General features: G+C 42.5%; 1 protein-coding gene across 1 annotated transcript in view; it reads left to right on the top strand.

Annotated features, from left to right (window-relative positions):
• The window catches only part of LOC142657160 (dimethylaniline monooxygenase [N-oxide-forming] 2-like), a 44,330-nt gene that overhangs the window by 13,532 nt on the left and 4,065 nt on the right, over positions 1 to 26,733 (top strand). The window contains exons 3-7 of the mRNA XM_075832211.1: positions 6,677 to 6,923; positions 9,504 to 9,692; positions 21,569 to 21,731; positions 22,158 to 22,300; positions 24,660 to 24,859. Coding sequence (XP_075688326.1) covers positions 6,798 to 6,923; positions 9,504 to 9,692; positions 21,569 to 21,731; positions 22,158 to 22,300; positions 24,660 to 24,859 — 821 coding nt within the window. The 5' untranslated portion in view covers positions 6,677 to 6,797. The remainder of the gene's footprint in view (positions 1 to 6,676; positions 6,924 to 9,503; positions 9,693 to 21,568; positions 21,732 to 22,157; positions 22,301 to 24,659; positions 24,860 to 26,733) is intronic.

Genomic DNA, 26,733 nt, shown 5'->3' with positions numbered 1-26,733 from the left:
CACTGTCGGTGAGGTGAGCCTCTAATCTCAGGTGGTGGCCTTCGGCCTATCTGAGGGGGCGACGACACCACTGAAACCAACCGCCACCCCCCCTCCTGCACTATAATTGTATCTTTGTCTATGGGACGCAGATACAATTACAAGCGCTGACAGGGTAAGGAACATTAGTTTCTTGCCCTGCCATTCAGCACTTTTCAATGACGCAAGCAGCGTGATGGCGTCATCGCCCCGCTTGCATCGTTCTAATCCAGCAGACCTGCTCAGAAGAAAGCAGGCCTGTATTGCTAGAGGACGGCGTGGGAATGGTATCAGGTTAGTATATAAAGTTGTTTTTGTTTTTAGTGTGAGTGGCATTATCTGCAGAGGGTCATATCTGCAGGGAGCCCTATATGCAGGGGGCAGTATCTTCAGGGGACTGTTTGTGAGGCACTATCTACAGGGGATCTATGGGGGCCACTATCTACGGGGGCACTATATACGGGGGCACTATCTACAGGGGGCACTATCTACAGGGGGCTCTATCTACAGGGGGCTCTATGGGGGACACTATCTACAGGGGGCTCTATGGGGACACTATCTACACGGGGCTCTATGGGGGACACTATCTACATGGGGCTCTATGGGGGACACTATCTACACGGGGCTCTATGGGGGACACTAGCTACAAGGGGCTCTTTGCGGGACACTATCTACATGGGGCTCTATGGGGGACACTAGCTACAGGGGGCTCTATGGGGACACTAGCTACAGGGGGCTCTATGGAGGCACTATCTGTGAGGAGCTGTATCTACAGGGGGCTCTATGGGGAGCAGTATCTAAAGGGATTCACTATCTATAAGGGGCACTTTCTATTGGGGGGCACTACCTACAGAATCTTCAGAAGAGAGCTAGAGGCTGGCGTGGGAACGGGATCAGGTTAGTATATAAAGTTGTTTTGTTTTTTTTTTGTTTTTTTTTCTTAGTTAACAGTGTGAGTGGCATTATCTGCAGAGGGTTCTATCTACAGGGGGCCCTATAAGCAGTATCTACAGGGGGCTGTTTGTGAGGCATTATCTACAGGCGGATCAATGGGGGCCACTTTTTTCTAGGGGCTCTATGGGGGGCACTACCTACAGGGGGCTCTATGAAGGCACCATCTAACTGGGTTTACTATCTATGGGGGGCACTATCTATGGGGAGCAGTATCTACAGATGGCTCTATGGGGAGCAGTATCCATAGGAGGCTCTATGGGGAACAATATCTATTGCTGGCACTTTCTACAGGAGGCTCTATGGGGAGCACTATCTACAAGGGGCACTATCTATGGGGAGCAGTATCTACAGATGGCTCTATGGGGAGCAGTATCCATAGGAGGCTCTATGGGGAACAATATCTATTGCTGGCACTTTCTACAGGAGGCTCTATGGGGAGCACTATCTACAAGGGGCACTATCTACAGGAGGCTCTATGGGGAGCACTATCTACAGGTGGCACTATCTACAGGAGGCTCCATAGGGGGCACTATACATGGGGGGCACGGTCTACAAGGCGCTCTGAGGAGCCCTCTCTACAGGGGGCTCTATGAGGGGCAATATCTACAGGAGGCTCTATAGGGGGCAATATTCATGGGGGAGCAGTTTACAGGGGGCTCTATGGGTGGCACTGTCTACAGGGGGCTCTATGGGTAGCACTACCTACAGGGGGCTCTATGGGTGGGCACTCTCTACAGGGGGCTCTATGGTGCACTGTGTGTGTGACACAGTGCATGGTGCTATTATAATTAGGGACACAGTGTATGGTGCTATTATAATCAGGGACACAGTGTATGGCGCTATTATATTTAGAGGTGCAGTATATGACGCTATTATATTTAGAGGTGCAGTGTATGGTGCTATTATATTCAGGAGCGTAGTGTGTAGCACCATGAGAATTTTATCTTCATTTTATAGTTGTGGAAATGTTTGAAAAGTAAGAAGCTGAAGACATCAGAGCGTTAAACTGCAGAAATAGACCGTGGCCTTGAGAAGTCATCATAGATGTCTGGACTGGAAGGAGAAAAAAAAGAAAAAGAACGACTAGAATCTGAGAATATATCACCTGTGAGTCACTCAATGTAAATGTTTATTCTGCCTCTATTCAGTACTGTAGTCATTGTATTATCTGCAGAGAGATGATGGGTGGTATGATTTTTTTTGTGGAACAGCAACTTCCAGCATATCATTACCACTGTTCAGCCTATGCTGGGTGCTGTAGTTTTATGCCGTATAAACCTGTAGGGCAGGGGTTAAACTACATCGGCAAATGATCTCTGTACTGAGCTGTATTTGTTCTGGTACTGTATATATGTACTGATCTTGTTTCTGGGGATGTTTGTATGCACTGGGCTTGGTTCTGGTACTGTATTTATGTTCTGAGCTTGGTTCTTCTGCTGTATACATTTACTGAGCTTTGTTCTGGTGCTGTATCTATGTACTAAGCTTTGTTCTGCTGCTGTATACATTTACTGAGCTTTGTTCTGGTGTTATATATATGTACTGAGCTTGGTTCTGGTGTTGTATTTATGTACTGAGCTTAGTTCTGCTGCTGTACATATGTACTCAGCTTTGTTCTGGTGCTTTATATATGTACTGAGCTTGGTTCTGGTGCTGTATGTATGTATTGAGCTTTGTTTTGGTGCTGTACTTATATAGGATATATTTATAATAACTAAATTGCAGGGCAGATGGAATTGTTGCAATTCATTGTATATTTAACGGGAACCTGTTAGGTAGTTTTAACCCCTTGAACCGCCACCATGCAGTAATACATGACCTGACGATATTTCCAAACATTCCCCTGTATGTTTTATTCAGATGCAGCAAAATCTATAAAATAAACTTTTAAAACCGTGCACGCTGTATGATAATTACTCTATTAGGGGTCATGATGCAGTGCCGCTATCCTGAAGAGTCATACAGTCCTGACTCCAAACCCACCTTTCCATGCTTGATTGCCATCCCCCTGTCTGTTCTACATCACTACAAGTCTCCTCCAACTTTCTCGGATGCGCCATTGCATGGGCACGCACCGTACAGCGAGGTGTTCTCTGCCCGGCTTCATCGCTACACAATTCATGCTAGGGGAGTACAGGGCAACGGCGCATCTGCAAGAGTTCGAGGAGGCTGGTTGTGATGTAGGACAGCTGGTTGGATGTCAATTAGATCTGGGGGGCACCATTTCAATTTTCGCCTCAGGCAGCAGTAAACCTAGAATAGGCCCTGTCTTGCAAAATGCTATGGTTTTGCTGCGATTTTTCAAAAATCTCATCCTTTTACTGTGATTTTTGGTGGTAGTCGTAGCAAAAAAAGCTTCAGGACTGCTGCATCTGAATATACCCTTAGGCTTCCCTCACACATAGTTTTTTTTTAAATATAAAACGCGTGTAAAAAATGCCAGCTTTTTTAATAGTACATGCGTTTTTATTGCATTTTTTTTGTGGCGTGTTTTTAAAAATATTGTGTTTTAGTATCTGCAGTTTTACAGGTTTTTTTTGTGTGGCATTTTTTCACATTGCAAATCATAATGCCACAAAGATAAATACACTGTTTGTAGCGCCTTTAATATTTCCCTATCAGCTCACATCTGGCAGTAGCATTTTTTGCCTCATGGAAAAAAACTACAGAAAACGCAGCAAAAAAGATGGTATTTTGTGTAAAAACGTTGCGTTTCACATGAGTAGTATTTGACCGTGTGGTTAAAACTGCATAAAAAACTGCAGCAAAACCACACACTATTTTACCGCGGATTGTCATGGTTTTGCGAGGCGGTTTTCAACCTTGTGGCTATTACAGATGGTATCGATGTGTTTCACCTGTAATAGCTGCACTGCCAAAAAAAGCATTGCTAATCGATGTAAAACACATGTATTATTAATTTATTACAATTAAATTATTAAAACCAATTAAAAAGCACTTCTTCAAAACTTCAACAAAAACGCTGTAAGACACAGCGTTTTGTTGTGTCTGTGCTTTTTTTTGTGTGGCATTTTGTGCTGTGTTTTAAAGTGCAGCCAGATGTTACATTGGAGTCTACAGTAACAAATAGAGAGTTAGGCTGGGTTCACACGACCTATTTTCAGACGTAAACGAGGCGTATTATGCCTCGTTTTACGTCTGAAAATAAGGCTACAATACGTCGGCAAACATCTGCCTATTCATTTGAATGGGTTTGCCGACGTACTGTGCAGACGACCTGTTATTTACGCGTCGTCGTTTGACAGCTGTCAAACGACTACGCGTAAAAATACAGCCTCGTCAAAAGAAGTGCAGGACACTTCTTTGGATGTTTTTGGAGCTGTTTTCTCATAGACTCCAATGAAAACAGCTCCAAAAACGGACGTAAAAAACGCTGCGAAAACGCCGCGAAAAATGCAGCGAAAAACGCGAGTTGCTCAAAAAACGTCTGAAAAGCAGGGGCTGTTTTCCCTTGAAAACAGCTCTGTATTTTCAGACGTTTTTGGTCACTACGTGTGCACATACCCTAAGGGGATGTTTCAGCCTGAAAACATACCCGTAATTTCAGCCGTACCGGCATGTGCAGGCGTTTGAACGCCGCGTCCATTACGGCCGTAATTAGCACTGCTATTCATTGGAGTCAATGAATAACGGCTCCAATTACGGCCAAAGAAGTGACAGGTCACTTCTTTGACGCGGGCGTCTATTTACGCGCCGTCATTTGACAGCGGCGCGTAAATATACGCCTCATGTGAACAGACAAACGTCTGCCCATTGCTTTCAATGGCCAGATGTTTGTCAGCGCTATTGAGGCACTATTTTCGGGCGTAATTCGGGGCAAAAACGGCCGTGTGAACATACCCTAAGGCAGCACTGTGAAATTGGAGTTATCGGGTGCTCAGCTTCCAAAGGTTTGACTTCAATCCCATTGAATATGCAAGCAAAAGAAAATGAAGCGAAACTACAGAGTAATCCAAAAATGGTGTAGGCTTTATTTACCCATGGTACATAATGTAACTTTTCAACCCCGCAACGTAGTCCTTCTCAAGTCATTCCCAAGCCACTATTGTTGCGGTTTTTCCCCATTGAGTTAAATTAGGAGGTAAACGCTGCAACAAATAGCAAATGTTGAGATATATGTGGAGGAAAAGCTGCGATTCCACGTTAAAAATCGAAATTCGGAAAAACACAACAACCCATTTTCAAGTTTAAGTTGAATAAAAAAAGTCTATACTTACCTCCCTTGTGGCGTTATAGTAACGGCTCCTTGTTCCCCTGGCTGTTCTCCATGCAGCCAGGCCTCCTAGGATGACGTTTCATCCCATGTGGCTGTTGCAGCCAATCACAGCTGTAGCAGTAAAATGGGCTGCAGCGTCATCACAGGAGGCCGGGCTGCACGTAGACCAGAGGTATGTGTCGCTATGCCACGCTAATAAAGGTAAGCAGTGGCTTTTTTTTCACCGTTCTTCCTTCCTCAGTGGCGATGCCGGAAAAAAATCTGCACCACAATTTGGTGGAATCTTTCGAACGGAATTCCCTGGAGTTACTAGGTTAGAAATGCTGTGTACTTTTACGCTACGTATCCGACCTGTGTGAATAAACCCTAAGGGTTCATTCAGACGTTGAGGTGCAGTTAAAAACTACATCAAAGATTGATCTGAAAAACCGCATGCATTTTTACCACACTTTAATGCGTTTCTCAATGCGGTTGCAGTTAAAAACAAAACTAACCATAGGATATTTAAAGATGTTGGATGTATCACAAGGACTTAAATATGACATATGCCAGTATAAGATGTGCCAAAAGTTTCAGGTCTGCTACATCTGTTAAAAAAAACAACCTTCACTAATTATGCACTAAAACATTTTGGGGTATAGACCAGGGATCTGCAACCTGTGGCACCGGTGCCACAGCCAGAACATGAGGCATGGTGTACTGGCGCACTGCCCTCTCTGGTGTCCAGCGCCGTTGTGTGCTTGGCGACGCTAAACACAGGGGGAAAGAGAGGAGCGCTTCATAAGGTGTTTGGTGGCACTGTTCACCAGGAGAGAGATCAGTGCTTCATTGTGTTTGTTGCTGCTGAACTCTTGGCAAGCACACAATGCAGCGCTGCTCTCTCTCCTGGGGATCAGCGTCGCCAAGTGCACAATGCAGCACTGCTCTCTCTACTGGTGTCCAGCATTGTAATATGCATAATGAATCGCTGCTCTCTCCTGGTGATCAGCGCCGCAAGGACAGAGTTCAGTAACAGCTCTGTAAAAGATCTCTCTATGTGCACAACCCCCTTCAAAGCTGGTGTCTAGTAGCTGCGGTCTCTTCTCTTTGCACCCCCCAAGCTAGTGTTCAGTAGACTCTCTCTCCCTACTATGTACACCCACCCAGCTGGTGTTTAGAAGCCGCGGTCTCTCCTATGTGCACTTCCCTAAAGCTGGTGTTTAGTAGTCGCTTTCTCACATGTGTGCAGTGCTCCCTAGCTGGTGTTCAATAGCCGCAGTCTCCCCTATGTGTACCACCACAGCTGGAGTTCAGTCACCTCGTATGCACCACAGATGGATCATCCTTGCAAAGAATGTCAGAGACTAACATTTAAAATTAATTAACTGATTAATTTGTTTGTCACGTATCTTATATGACATTTATATTTGTGTGGCACACTGAGCGCGTCATAATTGTTTGTTTGTTTGTTTTTTGTTTCTTTTTTAGCATCACTCCATCCAAAAAAAGCTGCCTACCCCTGGTATAGAGTAATAGAGTATAACTGTGCATATAGTTGTGATGTGTAAATAATTCATAGTTCATTTACAATTTATACATCTAAATCAACATGAGAGTAGCAGTGATCGGAGCAGGGAACAGTGGTCTGACATCCATTAAATGCTGCTTAGATGAGGGTCTGGAGCCAACCTGCTTTGAAAGGAGTGAAGACATTGGTGGACTCTGGAGGTTCACAGTAAGTATCACTTTTACACTGTTCTTCTAACTTGCAATAAAGTCCCCATTTCCTATCACAGTACCTCTTATGTAGATCAAAATCTGTAACCGTGCCCCCCCCCCCCCGACTATCACGTCTTTAATAGCACTGGCCTTCCAATATGGGGCAGGGAGATCTTTTGAGCCCCCATCAGGTCCCGGGTGCAGTTGCAACCCCCTCTAGAGTTAGAGTGTTAGAGTGTTCCACTTCTCATCAGGATCCTGTCAGGAAAGTTCAAACCCAAAAGTCAAGGAGCCCCTCATCCTCCATTGGCTGGCTTGCTCAGTATGAGATAGCTGTCAAAAGTTGTAAAAAGCCTCTTTTCCTATGGGAAAACTGCGAGGAATTTAAACTTCTTGTGTCCTGTTATCTGATTCTTCCACTAAGTGACTTCTATAGCCGGTATATAACTGCTTAATATGCTGTTCCCTAATATCATGTGTAAGTGAAGATGATCAGTGATGTGCATGCTTGACAAAGGGTTGACTGAAATGTTGCTGACTAATGTAAAGCATTTATTAGACAGAATGCCAGACTGATGTCTTTATGGACAAACATCTGAGTCAAGATATTGGAGGATATTTATCAAAATTGGTGCAAAAGAAAAGTGGAGTAGTTGCCTAAGGCAACCAATCAGAATCCACCTCTCATTTTTTAGAGGCCTTTTGGAAAATTAAAGCAGCAACTTGATTGGCTGCCATGGGAAAAGTATTGGGACACACCGCTTAATCATAAAATTCAGGTGATATATTCAGTCCCATTGCCACAGGTGTATAAAATCAAGCACCTAGCCATGCAGTCTGCCTTTAGAACAATTAATTATTTCACAGCTGTTTGTAAAGAGCTCACTGAATTCCAGCGTGGTACTGTAATAGGATGCCATAGTTGTAACAAGTCAGTTTATGAGTTTTCTTCCCTCCTAGTTATTCTCCGATCAACTGTGAGTAGTATTAGTGCAAAGTGGAAGTGTTTAGGAGCCACAGCAAATCAACCACGAAGTGGCAGACCACGCAAAGTTACAGAGTGGCGTTGATGAGTGCGGAGGTGTACAGTGCGTAAAAGTAGCCAATACTCTGCTGACTCAATAACTGCAGAGATCCAAACCTTCTCTGGCATTAACATTAGCACAAAAACTGTGCACCAGGAGCTTCATGGCATAGATTTCCATGGCGAGCAGCCACATGCAAGCCTTACTTCACCAAGCACGATGCCAAGCGTCGGATGGAGTGGTATAATGCACGCCGCCACTGGACTCTGGAGCAGTAGAAACAAATCACGCTTCTCTATTTGCAAATCCAGACTTGTCTATCAGACTGCCAAACGCCAGAAGAACATCACCTGCCTGAGTGCATTGTGCCAGTTGTAAAGTTTGGTGGAGAATAATGCTATGGGGTTGTTTTTCAGGGTTTGGCCTAAGCCCCTTAGTTCTAGTGAAGAGCAATCTTAATGCTTCAGCATACTAAGACATTTTAGACATTTGGATGCATCCAGCTTTGTGGGAACAGTTTGGGGTTCGGCCCTTTTCTGTTCCAGCATGAATGTGCCCCAGTGCACAAAGCAAGGTCCATAAATACATGGTTGGGTGAGTTTGGTGTGGAACAACATGACTGGCTCGCACAGAGCCCTGACCTCAAACCCATCGAACACCTTTGGGATGACGTAGAACGGAGATTGTAGGTGTAACGGGTAGAGGTCCCAATACTTTTGTCTATATAGTGTATCTCCTCTACTGTATTTAATGTAATGAATCAGACTTAGCAATTCTAATGAGAACTGGCCAGTTCTACATTTGTATAATGCAAGTGGCAACTGGTTCCCTTGCCCTCAAGGCCTCTGTGCACTGGCAGTATTTCCGCCCCTTGATACATGGTTGGAAGAGTATCTATTATACAAGTGTTTATATAAACCAGTTTTAGTAACAAATCATAATCTGATTAATGTCTTCCATATACAGTACATGACATATAAGAACAGTGTTATTGGGTGGTTTAATTAGATGTAAGTAAACTGCTCCACAGTCATTTTATGAGTCAGTTACTAATTTAATGGGTAGGTAAAGTATTGAGAAATTTCACTTTATCATACACTTTATCTAATGTTGAAACACTTCTTGAAGGGAACTCTGGTGAAAACTGAAGTTTCTCATGTGAATTCTTACCTGAATTCATGAGATCTACGGGTTTTCTGCATAATCCGATGTCTGAGAGGCTATGTCTGGGTCGTTGCATGACCAAAGTCCATGCATGAATTGGGTGAGAACCGTAGATCTCCATCATCCGTAGTGATGTGCCATTGTCAACAGGAAATCTTTCAGGCTGCTTACTCTGTGTCACGGTTCTCAGGTACGTGGACACACTAGGCCGCTCCGCCGTAACGTAGTGGCAGCTGATCAAACAACAGTCAAAGGAAAGTCTAAGCACGGGTGCCTGTATGAGAGTCCAGACAGACACGAGATGTAGCAGATGCTGATAACTTAATCTATAACTTAATCTAACAATAATTATAATATGTCATGAATGTTACACACCTAATTATCCATTATTTTACATTTATTTTCAGCCAGAGGTGGAGAGTGGCAGAGCCAGCATCTACGAATCTGTTGTCAGTAACACCAGTAAAGAAATGATGTGTTATAGTGACTTTCCCTTTCCGGAAAATTTACCAAACTTTCTTCACAACTCCAAGATGTTGGAGTATTACAAGAAATATGTAGAGAGGTTTGGTCTGTTGAAATACATCCAGTTTGAGGTAAAAAATAACATGTGTTGTTGAGTGTGGCTTACAGATGTTAAGTAAAAAAAATCCTAGTTATATAAAGCCATATCAGTGCCGTTAAGGCTAGGATATATGGCAGACTGTCTAGCAATTATTTAGCTTAAAGGGAGTCTGTCACCAGAAATTGCCCTATAAAAGCAGCAGCACAGAAAGGGTATGTTCACACGGCCTATTTTCGGCCGTTGTTCGGGCCGTAGATGCCCGAAAAATCGCAAGCAGAACATCTCCAAGCATCTGCCCATTGATTGCAATGGAAAAAACGGCGTTCTGTTCTGATGGGCCGTTTTTTTACGCTGTCGTTTTGAAAAACGGGCGCGTAAAAAAACGGCCACGTGGCTCCGTTGCAGAAATATAAGTTTATTCGTAAAATGCAAATGAGCAGTTTGGAGCAATGAATACGTCACCGTTGCTCCAAACAGGTCCAAGGCTATGTTCACACGGTTTAAAAAATACGGCTAAAAATACAGAGCTGTTTTCAAGGGAAAACAGCTACTGATTTTGAGACATTTTTTAACCAGTTCAGGACCGGGCTATTTTGCGCCTTCAGGACCAGACATCGTTTAGCCCTTTTTAGCACGCGTTAGTTAAATGGCTATAACTTTTTTATTTGTTGGGCTAACGACGTGATTTTTGCGACGTTTTTTCCATAGACAATGCAGGTTTCATTTTTTATCGTTTTTATACACACCTTTTTTGCTATTTTAGAATTTTTATTCATAAAGTTTGAAAATAATATTAAAAAAATAAGCTTTTTGAAGTTTCAGCCATTTTTTTTTGGTAATAACATAGTTTTACCCTAAAATAGACCTTTTATTTGTGATCGTCATTGTCTACCGTAAATTTTAATATATTACATGTCTATATTAGAGTAATTGGGTCAGCGCTAGCGTTACAACAATGATTGGTGGGGGGAAACGTTTTTTTTTGGGGTGGGTATTTTATGTGTATTTATTATTTAATTTTTTTTGCACTTTACTTTATTATTTTTTTATTACTATGGTCTGTCCCCCAAAGGTCAAAAAAGACCTTTGGGGAACTTTATATATTTTTTTTCTTTCTTTTGCACAGCAGCCCCAGTTACAGGGGAAATCAGCCCTCTCATAGTGACGATTGTCACTAATAGGGCTGTGCTGGGTCTTGTTAGACCCAGCAGCAGTCTGTAAGTAACGGCACCCGGCGATCATGTGACCAGTCACATGATCACCGGGAGGAATAGAGACAGCGGCTTCTATCTTCTCCTCAGGGTCCCCGGCAGTCACTGACAGCCGGAGACCCGACATTCAGCTGCCCGATCGCGCGGGCAGCAAGTTAAAACCCGAGCCGTAAAAAGTCTATGGCTCGGGTTTTAAGGACCCTGACCGCAGGCCGTAAAAATACAGCCAGCGGTCGGGAACCAGTTAAATTAACTAGCGTTTTTCGCTGTGTTTTTTACTGCTATTTTTGGAGCTGTTTTTCTATTGAGTCAATGAAAAACGTCTCCAAAAACGGCTCAAGAAGTGACATGCACTTCTTTTTTCACGGGCGTTTTTTAACGCGGCCGTTTTCCAAAACGGCCGCGTAAAGAAATGCCCCGTCGGAACAGAACGTAGTTTTTCCCATTGAAATCAATGGACCTTGTGAACATTCACACGGAGTGTTTTCAGCCGTTTTTCGGCCCGTAAACGTGCCCGAAAAACTGCTGAAAAATCAGAAGCAGAATGCCTTCAAACATCTGGCCATTGATTTCAAAGGGAAAAACAGCGTTCTGTTATGAAGGGGTGTTTTTTACGTGCCCGTTTTTCAAAATGGCCGCGCAAAAAAACGGCCGCGAAAAAGAAGACTCTATAGAAAAACAGCTCCAAAAACGTCCGTTAAAAAAGCAGTGAAAAACATGACTATGACTAGAAAACGTCTGAAAATCAGGAGCTGTTTTCCCTTGAAAACAGCTCCGTATTTTTAGACGTTTTTTATTTTGTGTGTGCACATACCCTAACTTCTCTCCCAAGTCTGTATCTTCCTCCCTTCCTTCTCTGATCGACAAGGCCACTGAAGTTTCATGGGTCGAATCGGCTCTACTGTGCATGTGCCAATTACGTCATATTAACCCCTTAAGGACGCAGCCTAGTTTGGGCCTTAAGGCTCAGAGCCCATTTTTCAAATCTGACATATTTCACTTTATGTGGTAATAACGTCGGAATGCTTAAACCTATCCAAGCGATTCCGAGATTGTTTTCTCGTGACACTTTGGGCTTCATGTTCGTGGTAAAATTTGGTCGATATATTCAGTCTTTATTTGAGAAAAATTGCAAAATTTAGAGAAAATTTAGAAAAAATAGCATTTTTCAGAATTTAAATGCATCTGCTTGAAAAACAGACGGTTATACCACCCAAAATAGTTACTAGTTCACATTTCCCATATGTCTACTTTAGATTGGCATCGTTTTTTGAACATTATTTTATTTTTCTTGGACGTTACAAGGCTTAGAACATAAACAGCAATTTCTCATATTTTTAAGAAAATTTCAAAAGCCTTTTTTTTAAGGTACCTGTTCAGTTCTGAAGTGGCTTTGAGGGGCCTACGTATTAGAAACCCCCATAAAGCACCCCATTTTAAAAACTAGACCCCTCAAAGTATTCAAAACAGCATTTAGAAAGTTTTTTAACCCTTCAGGCATTTCACAGGAATTAAAGCAAAGTGGAGGTGAAATTTGCAAATTTCGTTTTTCTTTCTGAATTTCAATTTTATTCTATTTTTTTTCTGTAACAAAGAAGGTTTTACCAGAGAAACACAACTAAATATGTATTGTCCAGATTCTTCAGTTTTTAGAAATGTCCCACATGTGGCTCTAGTGCGCTCGTGGACTAAAACACAAGCCCCAGAAGCAAAGAAGCACCTAGTGCATTTTGGTGGTGCTTTTTTATTAGCATATATTTTAGGCAGCATGCCAGGTTTGGAGAGGTGTTGAGGTGCCAAAACAGTAGGAATCCCCCAAAACTGACCCCATTTTGGAAACTGCACCCCTCAAGGAATTAATTTATGGTTATTGTTACAATTTTGACCCCGTAGTTTTTTCACAGCGCGTATTTGAATTGGGCTGTGAAATTAAAGAATGACAATTTTTCCAATAAGATGTCATTTTTGATCAGAATTTCTTATTTTCACAGGGAACAAAATGCCCCATTTTGTTGCCCAATTTGTCCTGAGTGCGGCAATACCCCATTTGTGGTGATAAACTGCTGTTTGGGCCCATGGGAGGCCTCAGAAGGAAAGGAGCGCTATGTGTTCTTAGGAGTCCAGATTTTGCTGGATTGGTTTTCGGGTGCCATGTCGCATTTGCAGAGCCTCAGAGGTATCAAAGCAATGGAAACCCACCAAAAGTGACCCCATTTTGGAAACAAAACCCCTCAAGGAATTTATTTATGGGTGTTGTGACCATTTAGACCCCACAGTTTTTTCACAGAACTTATTTGAATTGGGCTGTGAATTTAAAAAAAAAAACTTTTTTCCAATAAGATGTCGTTTTGGCTCAAAATGTCTTATTTTCACAACGAATAAAATACCCCATTTTGTTGCCAAATTTGTCCTGAGTGCGGCAATACCCTATTTGTGGCCATAAACTGCCGTTTGGGCCCATGGGAGGTATTAGAAGGAAAGGAGCGCTATGTGTTCTTTGGAGCCCAGATTTTGCTGGATTGGTTTTCGGGTGCCATGTCGCATTTGCAGAGCCCCAAAGGTATCAAAGCAATGGAAACCCACCAGAATTGACCCCATTTTGGAAACTACACCCCTCAAGGAATTCATTTATGGGTGTTGTGACCATTTAGACTCCACAGTTTTTTCACAGAATTTATTTGAATTGGGCTGTGAATTCAAAAAAATGTAATTTTTTCCAATAAGAGGTAGTTTTGGCTCAAAATTTCTTATTTTCACAAGGAATAAAATACCCCAATTTGTTGCCCAATTTGTCCTGAGTGCGGCAATAGCCCATTTGTGGTGATAAACTGCCGTTTGGGCCCATGGGAGGCCTCAGAAGGAAAGGAGCGCTATGTGTTCTTTGGAGCCCAGATTTTGCTGGATTGGTTTTCGGGTGCCATGTCGCATTTGCAGAGCCCCAAAGGTATCAAAGCAATGGAAACCCACCAGAAGTCACCCCATTTTGGAAACTACACCCCTCAAAGAATTTATTTATGGGTGTTGTGACCATTTAGACCCCACAGTTTTTTCACAGAATTTATTTGAATTGGGCTGTGAATTAAAAAAATTTTTATTTTTTCCAATAAGAGGTAGTTTTGGCTCAAAATTTCTTATTTTCACAAGGAATAAAATACCGCATTTTGTTGCCCAATTTGTCCTGAGTGTGGCAATACCCTATTTGTGGTGATAAACTGCCGTTTGGGCCCATGGGAGGGCTCAGAAGGAAAGGACCACCATGTGGCCTACTGGAAATTTTCTGGTGCTAAGTCGTGTGTGCAGAAGCCCCTGAGGTATCAGTACAGTTAAAACCCACGAGAAGTGACCCCATTTTAAAAACGACACCCCTTAAGGAATTCATCTAGAGGTGTAGTGAGCATTTTGACACCACAGGTATTGTGTAAAAGATAATGCGCAGCAGATGGTGCAGAGTGAGATTTGCAATTTTCTATATATATGCCATGTCAGTGTCCGATATATTGTGCCCAGCATGTGCCACCGGAGACATACACCCCATAAACTGTAATGTGGGCTTTCCCGGGTACGGCAATACCCTACATGTGGCTGTTATTAGCTGCCTGGGCACACGGCAGGGCTCAGAAGGAAAGGACCACCATTTGGCCTACTGGAGCTTTTCTGGTGCCAAGTCTTGTACGCAGAAGCCCCTAAGGTACCAGTACAGTTGAAACCCCCAAGAAGTGACCCTGTTTTAAAATCTACACCCCTTAAGGCATTCATCTAGAGGTGTAGTGAGCATTTTGACCCCACAGGTATTGTGTAAAAGATAATGTGCAGCAGTTGGTGCAGAGTGAAATTTGCAATTTTCTATACATATATGCCAATTCAGTGTCCGATATATTGTGCCCAGCATGCGCCACCGGAGATATACACCTCATAAACTGTAATGTTGGCTCTCCCGGGTACGGCAATACCCTAAATGTGGCTGTTATCAGCTGCCTGGGCACACAGCAGGGCTCAGAGGGGAAAGATGAGGAGGGGTAAGCTGTGCGAAGTGGATCAGAGCGAGTAAAACTGGGGTAAATTAAAAATAAAGGGATGGATGATAAATTTTAAAACACTCTTTCATACAGAGCTCTGGTTTTTCAGGACACGTGTCACATTGATATATTGTGTCCTTCCTTATCCCCCTCTTATAGCAGACTCTGCACCTCTTTTGACTTTTTCCCTTCTTGCCAGTTTGGGGAACTTCTCCTAAAAAGTGTTGCCCTGGTACGATGCCTGTGGCCCCGCTTCCAGAAGTACTGTAAGGCTTCAGGACTTGATCTGACAAGTCCACCCCTCCCATGTACCTATTGTAGTCCAGGATGCAGTCTGGTTTGGGGGTCTCTGTACTGGTATCTCGTACAGGTACATGGGTACTGGTGTGGCATCTCCCTGGTCTTGTACTTGACACACAATATATTGCTGCTAGATTGTGCCCTGCTCTCACCCCTTCTGAGTGTTTGCCCAAGCAGAGTCTTAGGGAGGCCTCTCAGGTTTCTTCTAGCAGTGCCGCATGCCGCAGGACTTCTGGAAGCGAGGCAGTTGAAGAGTGGGACGCTGGTATAAAAATTATTCAGGTAGAGGTGGTAACCCTGGTCCAGCAGTGGGTGCACCAAATCCCACACAATTTTTGTATTAACTCCCAGTAAGGGGGGGCATTCTGGGGGCTGAGTACTGGTGTCCTTCCCTTTATATATCCTAAATTTGTAGGTATACCCTGATGCACTCTCGCACAGCTCATACATCTTCACGCCATACCTTGCCCTCTTACCCGGCAGGTACTCGCGGAATTGAAGCCTCCCTTTCAAATGTACCAGGGATTCATCTATAGAAATACACTTCTCGGGGGTGAATGCTGGGAAAACCGGGCACTGAAATGGTCTAATAGGGGTCTCCGTTTATACAAATGGTCAAAACTGGGGTCATCTCGGGGTGTGCACGGCTCATTATCAGTATAATGTAAGAAGCGAAGTATTGCCTCATTTTTATTTTATTTTTTAGTTTCCAGCTCAGTTCTGAAGTTGCTTTGAGGGGCCCATATATTAGACACCCTTATTAAACACCCCATTTCAGAAACTAGACCCCTCAAAGTATTCACAACAGCATTTAAAAAGTTTATTAACCCTTTAGGTGTTTCACAGGAATTTAGAGCAAAGTAGAGGTGACATTTAATTAATTTAATTTATTAGGCACCATGTCCGGTTTGAAGAGGTCTTGTGGTGCTAAAACAGTGGAAACCCCCCAAAAGTGACCCCTTTTTGGAAACTAGAGACCTTGAGGAATCCATTGTAGTTTTCTTGGGGTGCATGCGACTTTTTGATCAGTTTTTATTCTAATTTTAGGTGGCGTGGGGACTAAAAAAACAGCAATTTTACTATTGTTTTTTATTCAATTTTTTTTACAGCGTTCACCGTGCGCTATAAATGACATATTCACTTTATTCTGCGGGGCGATACGATTACGGCGATACCAGATGTTTATAGTTTTTTTTTATGTCTTATGGCGTTTGCACAATAAAATACATTTTGTAAAATATCATTTACTTTTTGTGTTTCCTTATTCTAAGAGCCATAACGTTTTTATTTTTCCATCAGGAAAGTCGTGCGAGGACTTATTTTTTGCGTAACGAACTGTAGTTTCCATCAGTACCATTTTTAGGTACATGCGACTTTTTGATCTCTTTTTATTCCATTTTTTGGGAGGTGAAGTGACCAAACAATTGTGATTGTGGTACGGTTTATTATTATTTTCTCTTACGGCGTTCACCGCGCGGGATAAATAACGACATCGTTTTGTAGTTCAGGACGTTACGGACGCGGCGATACCAATTATGTATAGTTTATTTGTTTATTTATATATTTTTATTAATAATAAAGAACTGATAAGGGAAAAGGGGGACTTTTACTTTTATTACTTTTAAATCTTTTATTTTCTTATTTTTACACAACTTTTTTTTACTTTTTTACACTTTTTTTACTTTGTCCCACTAGGGGACATGAGGGCAGGAGGCTCTGATCGCTATTCTAATACACTGCACTACATACGTAGTGCAGTGTATTAGAGCTGTCAGCTGTTCGCTGACAGCAAGCATAGTGGGTCCTGACTTTGTCGGGACCCACTAGGCTTCCGTCGATGGCGTAGCCAGAGTCCACTGTTAGGATTCTGGTTGCCATAGTAGCCATCACGGCCCGCTATCGTGTAGCAGGCCGGCGATGGCAGCTTAACCCCTAAGAAGCCGCGATCGCTATTGAACGCGGCTTCTAAGGGGTTAATCGGCGGGGACCACCGCGATCGGTCCCTGCACACTAAGGCCTCATGCACACGACCGTAAAAACTCCCGTTATTACGGGTCGTAATTACGACCCCTAATAACGGGCTCATAGACTTCTATTGGCGACGGGTGCCTTCCCGTTTTCTCACGGGAAGGTGCCCGTGCCGTTGAAAAAGATAGAACATGTCCTATTTCAGGCCGTAATAACGGCACGGACAGTCCATAGAAGTCTATGGAGCTCTCGTAATGACGGGTGGCTACATGTGTGCACCCGTCATTACGGCAGCGTTGCTAAGCGACGTCAGTAAATAGTCACTGTCCAGGGAGCTGAAAGAGTTAACTGATCAGCAGTAACTCTTTCAGCACCCTGGACAGTGACTACCGATCAGTATAAACCTGTAAAAAATAAAAATAAAAGACGTTCATACTTACCGACAACTTCCTGCTTCCTCCAGTCCGGTCTCCCGCCCGTTGCCTTGGTGACGCGTCTCTCTCGACATCCGGCCCGACGTCCTGGATGACGTTTCAGGCCATGTGACCGGTGCAGCCAATCACAGGTCAATCACAGGCTGCAGCGGTCACATGGACTGCCGCGTCATCCAGGGATGTCGGGCTGGATGTGAAGAGAGGGACGCGTCACCAAGACAACGGCCGGGTAAGTATGAATTTCTTTAACTTTTATTACAGAAAAGGCTGTCCCTTCTCTCTATCCTGCACTGATAGAGAGAAGGGGCTGCCGATTAGTGCAGTGCTATTTTGCCGCCAAAAACGTGCTCGTAAATACGGGTGGAATACGTGTGACACCGGACCCATATTTACGAGCACGGGTTCGTAAATACTGGTGCAAAACGGGTGGAATACGTGTGACACCGGACCCGTATTTACGCCAGTATTTACGGGTGGGAAAAAATACGGTCGTGTGCATGAGGCCTAAGCTGTGATAGCCTGCTGTCGGAAACAGCAGGTATCACAGCTCAAGCACGCGCCGGGATTAAATGGCGCCGTGTTTACTCAGGTCAGTAATAGTACTGACCTGAGCGCGAACGTTCTACTTAGCAGGACGTACTATTACTGACCTGAGCGCGAAGGGGTTAATCTGTGCATATTGTGACGTAATTGGCGCAGTAGAGCTAAATTTCTAGTGACAGGCTCCCTTTAAAAGGGGTTATCTGGAAAAACCAAACTAAATATTAACTTACTTAATAATAGTGTTGAATTTCATGTTTTTTTAGCAAATCGCTAGACAGAACCCTGGTCACGTGACTCCGGAAGCACTATAGTTTCAGCATACCTGATGACGCACCGACAGCAACATGACCTCTGGCAGCTTCCTACACCTGTTGGTGTCGGCGCGTCATCAAACTTGTGATTTAAAGATGCTGGCTTAGGAAAGCAGCAGTCACGGTGCTAGCCCCTTTAGGTCACCGATCTAATTCCCGGCTCCGCTCTCTGCAAGAGAGAAGTCTAGTGCATGTGCAGCTTATCATATATATGCACTGACTCTGCATGCTCCATATTTCCCAGCCAATTAAATCCTCTTGAGGAGGATGTAAAAAGCTCAGGTGTGAGCGGACTGGGGGCAGACCTATGTGATTCTGTAAAAAGGGCAGGGATTAGGCTGCAGAAACCAGAGAAAGGCATGATGGGATATATAGTTCCGAAGTGCCCATGTCCCACCTTCAAACCGGTAGTGAAGAAGCGTTTGTGCCGCGATATGGGTGGTAAGGAACTGCTAGTAAAAATGTATTTATTAGGTATATCAGTTATTAACGCTAGAGAAGCATTTTAGATGTGTTTAGGTAGTTTGCTTTTTTTTTTGTTGGTGGCCTGGGACAACCACTTTAAAAAAAAAAAAGTATTACCTCAAGTTGTTAACAAATTGATCTTTCTATGGCCCTATGCATGTGGCTGACAAACTTTTTTTGCTTCCTTTTAATGGGATCCAATCCTGTGTTTGCCAAAATCTAGATGGACCTTTACAGTGAAGGAAATAAGTATTTGATCCCTTGCTGATTTTGTAAGTTTGCACACTGTCAAAGACATGAACAGTCTAGAATTTTTAGGCTAGGTTAATTTTACCAGTGAGAGATAGATTATATTTAAAAAAAAAACTGAAAATCACATTGTCAAAATTATATATATTTATTTGCATTGTGCACAGAGAAATAAGTATTTGATCCCTTTGGCAAACAAGACTTAATACTTGGTGGCAAACCCTTGTTGGCAAGCACAGCAGTCAGACGTTTTTTTGTAGTTGATGATGAGGTTTGCACACATGTTAGATGGATTTTGGCCCACTCCTCTTTGCAGATCATCTGTAAATCATTAAGATTTCGAGGCTGTCGCTTGGCAACTCGGATCTTCAGCTCCCTCCATAAGTTTTTGATGGGATTAAGGTCTGGAGACTGGCTAGGCCACTCCATGACCTTAATGTGCTTCCTTTTGAGCCACTCCTTTGTTGCCTTGGCTGTATGTTTCGGGTCATTGTCGTGCTGGAAGACCCAGCCACGAGCCATTTTTAATGTCCTGCTGGAGGGAAGGAGGTTGTTACTCAGGATTTGACGGTACATGGCTCCATCCATTCTCCCATTGATGCGGTGAAGTAGTCCTGTGCCCTTAGCAGAGAAACACCCCCAAAACATAATGTTTCCACCTCCATGCTTGACAGTGGGGACGGTGTTCTTTGGGTCATAGGCAGCATTTCTCTTCCTCCAAACACGGCGAGTTGAGTTATTGCCAGAGAGCTAAATTTTAGTCTCATCTGACCACAGCACCTTCTCCCAATCACTCTCAGAATCATCCAGATGTTCATTTGCAAACTTCAGATGGGCCTGTACATGTGCCTTCTTGAGCAGGGGGACCTTGCGGGCACTGCAGGATTTTAATCCATTACGGCGTAATGTGTTACCAATGGTTTTCTTGGTGACTGTGGTCCCAGCTGCCTTGAGATTATTAACAAGTTCCCCCCGTGTAGTTTTCGGCTGAGCTCTCACCTTCCTCAGGATCAAGGATACCCCACGAGGTGAGATTTTGCATGGAGCCCCAGATCGATGTCGATTGACAGTCATTTTGTATGTCTTCCATTTTCTTACTATTGCACCAACAGTTGTCTCGTTCTCACCCAGCGTCTTACTTATGGTTTTGTAGCCCATTCCAGCCTTGTGCAGGTCTATGATCTTGTCCCTGACATCCTTAGAAAGCTCTTTGGTCTTGCCCATGTTGTAGAGGTTAGAGTAAGACTGATTAATTGAGTCTGTGGACAGGAGTCTTTTATACAGCTGACCATTTAAGACAGCTGTCTTTAATGCAGGCACAAAGTTGATTTGGAGCGTGTAACTGGTCTGGAGGAGGCTGAACTCTTAATGGTTGGTAGGGGATCAAATACTTATTTCTCTGTGCACAATGCAAATAAATATATATAATTTTGACTATGTGATTTTCAGTTTTTTTTTTAAATATAATCTATCTCTCACTGGTAAAATTAACCTAGCCTAAAAATTCTAGACTGTTCAAGTCTTTGACAATGGGCAAACTTACAAAATCAGCAAGTGATCAAATACTTATTTCCTTCACTGTATATGGACCAAAATATGGCCATACTAATGCAGCCTAAATCAAAAGTTTGAGCTTTTTGGTCAAATACACTTAGTAAAATACTTTTGTTAAAATAATTCCAATCCTCAACAGAGTCAATGGTATTGTGGCCATTTATAAAAATGGCAGGTACAATCACATTTACTAATTGAGAATCTGTCATAGGAGAATAAAGTCCCATTTTAGAAAAACCTATACTTCATGATGTTCTACAAAAGTCTTACTTTTTCCTTTGGCTATGTCCGCATCTTGTTCTACTATAAAACTTTGTTATCCTATCTGAATTCTCTTTAGGAAAGGGACATCTTAGGCTATGTTCACACAGAGTATTTTGCCGAGTTTTTTGACGCTGAAAAACTCGGCAAAAACGGCCCGAAAATGCCTCCCATTGATTTCAATGGGAGGCGTCGGCGTCTTTTTCCTGCGAGCAGTAAAACTGCCTTGCGGGAAAAAGAAGCGACATGCCCTATCTTCAATGGGAGGCAGAGAAAGCGTATTTCGCAGAGTTTTATGCCCGCGGTGCTCAATGGCCGCGGGCGAAAAACGCCGCGAAAAACTCCACGAAAATCGGCGTGCAGGGAGAGGAAAATCTGCCTCAAACTTCCAAACGGAATATTGAAGCAGATATTCCTCCTTCAAAATACTCCGTGTGAACATAGCCTTAGTTATGCACTAAAGGTGAAGGGACAGTAGATATTAGATATGATGTCACATTATCTGGGAATAACTTTGACAGCTTGCTTTTTTTATTTTATTTTTACTCCGCATGCTTGACTGTGTACTTAAAAACATTCACTGACTTTTCTTTAGACAATTGTGCAAAGTGTTAAGAAACATCCCAGTTATCCCAGCACAGGACAATGGGAAGTAACCACAGAGAAGAATGGCAAACAAGAGACGACCACATTTGATGCTGTTATGGTTTGCAATGGCCACCATTCAGAGCCATATTTTCCACTAGAAGCTTTTGCAGGTGAGCAATGACTTATGCAACCTACTCAAATAGATTCATGAAGTAGACAAAAAAATAAAGTGGTATAAATGCAGGATCAGACTACACAGGATTTGTTTGTCTGTAACAATTGGAGACGCATAGCTCTGCCTAGGGGCTGTAGGCAGAAAATGGTAGGATATTTTTTTTTAATCACGGCTATTTGCAAAGTTGATACATTTTCGGTTTAGCAATTGGTGTGGGTCTCAGTGCTCAGCCCCCATTGATAAAAACTTCTGACATGTCACTATGATATGTTATCTAATTGATTAGATGCAAAAGGTTTATATACGTTTTATGACTGTTCCATAATTCGGAACATTTGATAATTTGGCACCATTAAGGTACCATGAATGCCGGACTTGTTGTCGCTTTTAATAAATACTTTTTACTTTTATTTCCTTGAAGGCATAAACACGTTTAAAGGCCAATACTTTCATAGTCGAGACTACAAAACCTCTGAATCATTTAAAGGAAAAAGAGTTGTGATTGTTGGTATGGGGAATTCAGGAGCTGATATCGCTGTCGAGCTTAGCCGCACTGCAGCTCAGGTATGAGACAAATGGCTAATAATATAAAGACTACAATCTATATATGTGTATGTGTGTTTGTGTATATGTCTATTTGGAATTGAATTTTATGGTTTAAACATAAGAAAAACAATTACTGTGGGAATAGTACATTTGACGCAATGAATGTAAAATAAAATTTGCCCACAACTCTGACCTTTCAAAACCCTAGCCAGGACTGGCTGTACGTTGGGTTATGCCCTGTGAGGTAGCTTTTTTTTGGTATCCCCTCATATAATGTACTGTCATACAGTGTACAATTAACCATATCATCGTGTCCAATTATGTGTACCATATTTGGCATGGTGCCCAAATAACTGTGCCATATATTGGTCAAATAACACTTTTATACAGTTGCCTAAATAACAATTCTGTCACCACCATATGCTGTAAAAATAATATACTGTACAGTGACTAAGTAACAGTGCCACACAGCACCTAAGTAAATACCACTATACATCTATTAAATAATACCAACATACAATGTCCAAATACATTCCTCAACATTGAAATTGCAACACCAAAAAGGAAAAGTTTTGGAAATGTGTAAATCACGGGATCGATAGACATGTTAATGATATGCAAATGATAAAAAAATGGAAACCAAATATTCCAAACATCTTAATTTATTGAGTATGAGTTCCCCGCGCAGAAATACACACACTTACACAACTGGGCATACTATTATGATGTTATTAATGGTTGTCTGAGGAATGTTATGCCAAGCTTAATGCGCTTGGGCATGCAAATCATCAAGATTGGCCGCTTACAGCTCCCTTTGCAATTGCTGACCAATAATGTCCCAGATGTGCTCAAAGGGAGACAAGTCTGGAGAGGCTGCAGGCCATGTAGCAGGTTTAGCCCATGCAGGCTGCTCACAGTATCACGAGCAACATGCAGCCTGGCATTTTCCTTTTGAAAAACTGCTTCTGGGACACTTTGGAGAAATGGACGTACCACTGGTTCCACGACCAAATCAATGTAACGCCGAACTGTTAGTGTACCTGAAATAAAGACTAGAGGGGTCCGGCTACCGTACATTATGCCACCCCACACCATAATACCGGGAGTAAGACAGGTGGGACGTTCCCTTGTGACGTGCCCACGTGGTCTCCAGAACAATCTCCGGCTATTATTGTGTTTGAGACAAAAGCGGGACTCATCACTCAAGAGGACAGACCTCCATTGCTGTTTTGCTGTGCACCATGATAGCCTTTGAGAACGGTGGCGTGTGGTCAATGGAACACCTGTAGCTGCTTGCCCAATGTCGTGTAAACGCCTTCTGATGGTTTGTCTCAACACTGGTTGCTGCCCTAGACTTGAGATGTGATATCCAATATTACTTCCAGTACAGAATGGATCACTATGCGCCATTCTTCTAATCAGACGATCCGTCCGTGCAGAGATTTGTCTCGGCGCACCTCTTGCTGTCATTCTCGTTCATTGTTGTTCTCCCAACCTCCGGGACACACAATGTTGAACAGTGCTGACATCTCGTCCTAGGCGCATAGCGATCTGTCGGAGTGATAAACCAAGGTCTCTCAGTTCAAGGATTCTGTCCCTCTCAGTTTGTGATAACTGGCATATTGACTGACCGGAGGCAATCATCCCACACCAATTGATCCGATTCTGAGGTTTTATGTGGCTAAAAAAACATTTGCTTGCAATCTGGCTTTTATTCTACTCCCACATGCCACAGATTGGATCTAGGTGCTTGAAAATGTGATCGTTTGCACATCTTAGCGACACCGGCTACTTCCTCGATTTGCATAACCTTACGGCTTGTCCTTCTTGGTGTTGCAATTTCAATGTTGAGGAGTGTATCGGCACCATACATAATGTATTCTGTACAATGTCTAAATAAAATGAGTGCCTTGCCTTCTGTAGTGCCCCCTTTAGAAGGGGGCACTAATATGCCCTGTGAAAAATTTGTAAAATTGTCTGTAACAACAAAACAGATTAATGCCAATACCTGGGTAAGTAAATAGAGCAGTAGGCAACATTTAGTGAAAATTGTTTTAACTTCTGATTTACTAATATATGGCTCATTTTACGTTTTGGCTGTAAATCCTTTTAAATATCCCTCTGCTACAAACAGTGCCCATAAAAAGTTCTGATGTCCCTATTAGTGTCACATCATTTGACAACACATATAGTTATATATAGCAGCTATATTAGACATTAGCACTGTTACTACTGGGATGTAAGAACTCATCATGGACACTGGTTGTAGCAGTAAGATTAATGTTTTCATAGGTTCATCACATCCGTACTAAAACAGGAAAAATTACGAAGAGTCATAACAGTGTTTTATGTATGGTTTGCATTTGTTTCCGTGCAGGTATTTCTTAGCACAAGGAGAGGATCATGGGTTATGAGTCGTGTATTTGAGCATGGTTATCCTTGGGACATCTGCTTTGACACTCGATTTCAAAACTGGCTGAGGAACACTCTTCCGTCATCTTTCATTATATGGCTGACAGAAAGAAAAATGAATGAGTGGTTTAACCATGTCAACTATGGTCTTCAACCTCGAGACAGGTACAGTGTACTTGGTTAGGTTTATTTCAGTAAACCGTTTTATTATACTCAAGACTAATTACATTGGAGTTTTTGCACATGTATAAATGCTTTATTTAGGAATGTAAACCAAAACAATGCAGCAATTGACGTATCGAGAAATATCAGTTCTCAAATTAAATTTTATTAGAAATTCTAAATTCAGTATACTGTAGGTCTGTAAGGAATTACAATTTCTGCAAATAAGGCGTTATTGAAATGAAGCGTTAAATGATGTTACTCCAAGCTGGAGCTTCTCTTTAATATCAGATGAATAGGCTATAGGACCTACTTATTGTCATTATCTGTGGGTGTGTGGACCCATTGGGCCCCACCGCCGTAGCGGGATGGCAGCTGGCCAAACTACAGTGTACCAAGTCAATATATATATGGTCCCAGCACAAGGGTACCTGTAATAGTCCAGAAAGTAGCAACGGCTAGGCACAGATGGGATCTTGATGGCAGGTGATGCAGACGAGACAGCAGACGTGGTGTAACACTGCAGACATGGCCGATGGCAGAACTCGACTCCAACACTATAGCGGGCCCAGGAACAACTACACGGGCACGGGAACAATGGGAACAGCATAACACCAAGGGACCATTTGCAAGACTAACAGAGGAATACGAACAATGCTCAGGCAAGGAGTAAAAGGGAAGAGCCCTTCTTGTAGTCCAGGGCGATCATGGGCTAATTACTGATGATTTTCATGTGCGCGCACTTGCCCTTTAAGGGACACAGCAGAGTGGAGCGGAAGTGAGCGCTGGCATCTCCTGGGGAAGAGATGGGGACCAGCGCTCACAAGTCCATGGCTGCGGCCGTCGAGGGGTGAGTAATCCCGACGGTCCGCGGCCGTGGATGTAACACTGATCATAGATAAATTATTTGAAATTTTAAGTTGTTTCTTGTATCTAAATAAGAGCTCCAAGCAAACAGATTAATTCCTTAAGGATAAAGTCAATTGTCGCTTTTTCATTTCCGTTTTTTCCTCTCCGCCTTCCAAACGCCTAAACTTTTTTTAAATTTTTTGTTAATATAGCCATATGAGGGCTTGTTTTTTGCGGGATAAGTTGTGGTTTTTCATAGCACCTTTTATTGTATTGCATAATGTACTAGGAAGCTGAAAAACAAATATTTGTGGAATGAAATGGGCAAAAAAAATAGTCCATCAGGCAGTAAAAACTACATGTTCACCTTATTCTATGGGTTGATACGATTATGGCTATACCAAATGTATGTGTTTTTTTTTACCACTTTACCACAATTATTTAGTAATTCGCCATTGTCTGAGAGCCATAACTTTTTTTTTTCGTCAATTGAGCGATGTGAGGGCTTATTTGTTGCATTGTTGGAGGGTGAGCTGCAGTTTTTAGTGATACCACTTTGGGGTATATGCGACTTTTTGATCACTTTTCATTCCATTTTTTGGATAGGTAAGGTGACAAAAAACAGCAATTTGTGTGTGTGTGTGTATTTATATATATATATATATATATATATATATATATATATATTATTATTTTTATTTTATTTACAGCGTTCATCTAGCGGATTAAACAATGCTACAGTATATTGTGATAGTTCAGAATTTTAGGGATGCGGCAATACCAGTTATGTTGACTTTTTTCAACATTGCTTTGGGGAAAAAATAGGAAAAGTGTGGTTTTCTTAACTGTTAATAGCATTTAAGAAACTTTTATTTAACAGTTTTTCACTTGAACCAGTGGTCATTGGATCACTTGCACGACATACTGCAATACTAATGCCATTATGTGCCATAACATCCAGTGCCTGCAGTACACCGGAGCAGCTGATCGGTCTGGGGTCTGTGTGTCAGACCCACACCGATGATATA

This window comes from Rhinoderma darwinii, chromosome 7, assembly GCF_050947455.1.
Source record: "Rhinoderma darwinii isolate aRhiDar2 chromosome 7, aRhiDar2.hap1, whole genome shotgun sequence".
Taxonomy (NCBI): domain Eukaryota; kingdom Metazoa; phylum Chordata; class Amphibia; order Anura; family Rhinodermatidae; genus Rhinoderma; species Rhinoderma darwinii.
Note: the sequence above shows the minus strand (reverse complement) of the source record. Positions and strands in the feature narration are given on the sequence as shown.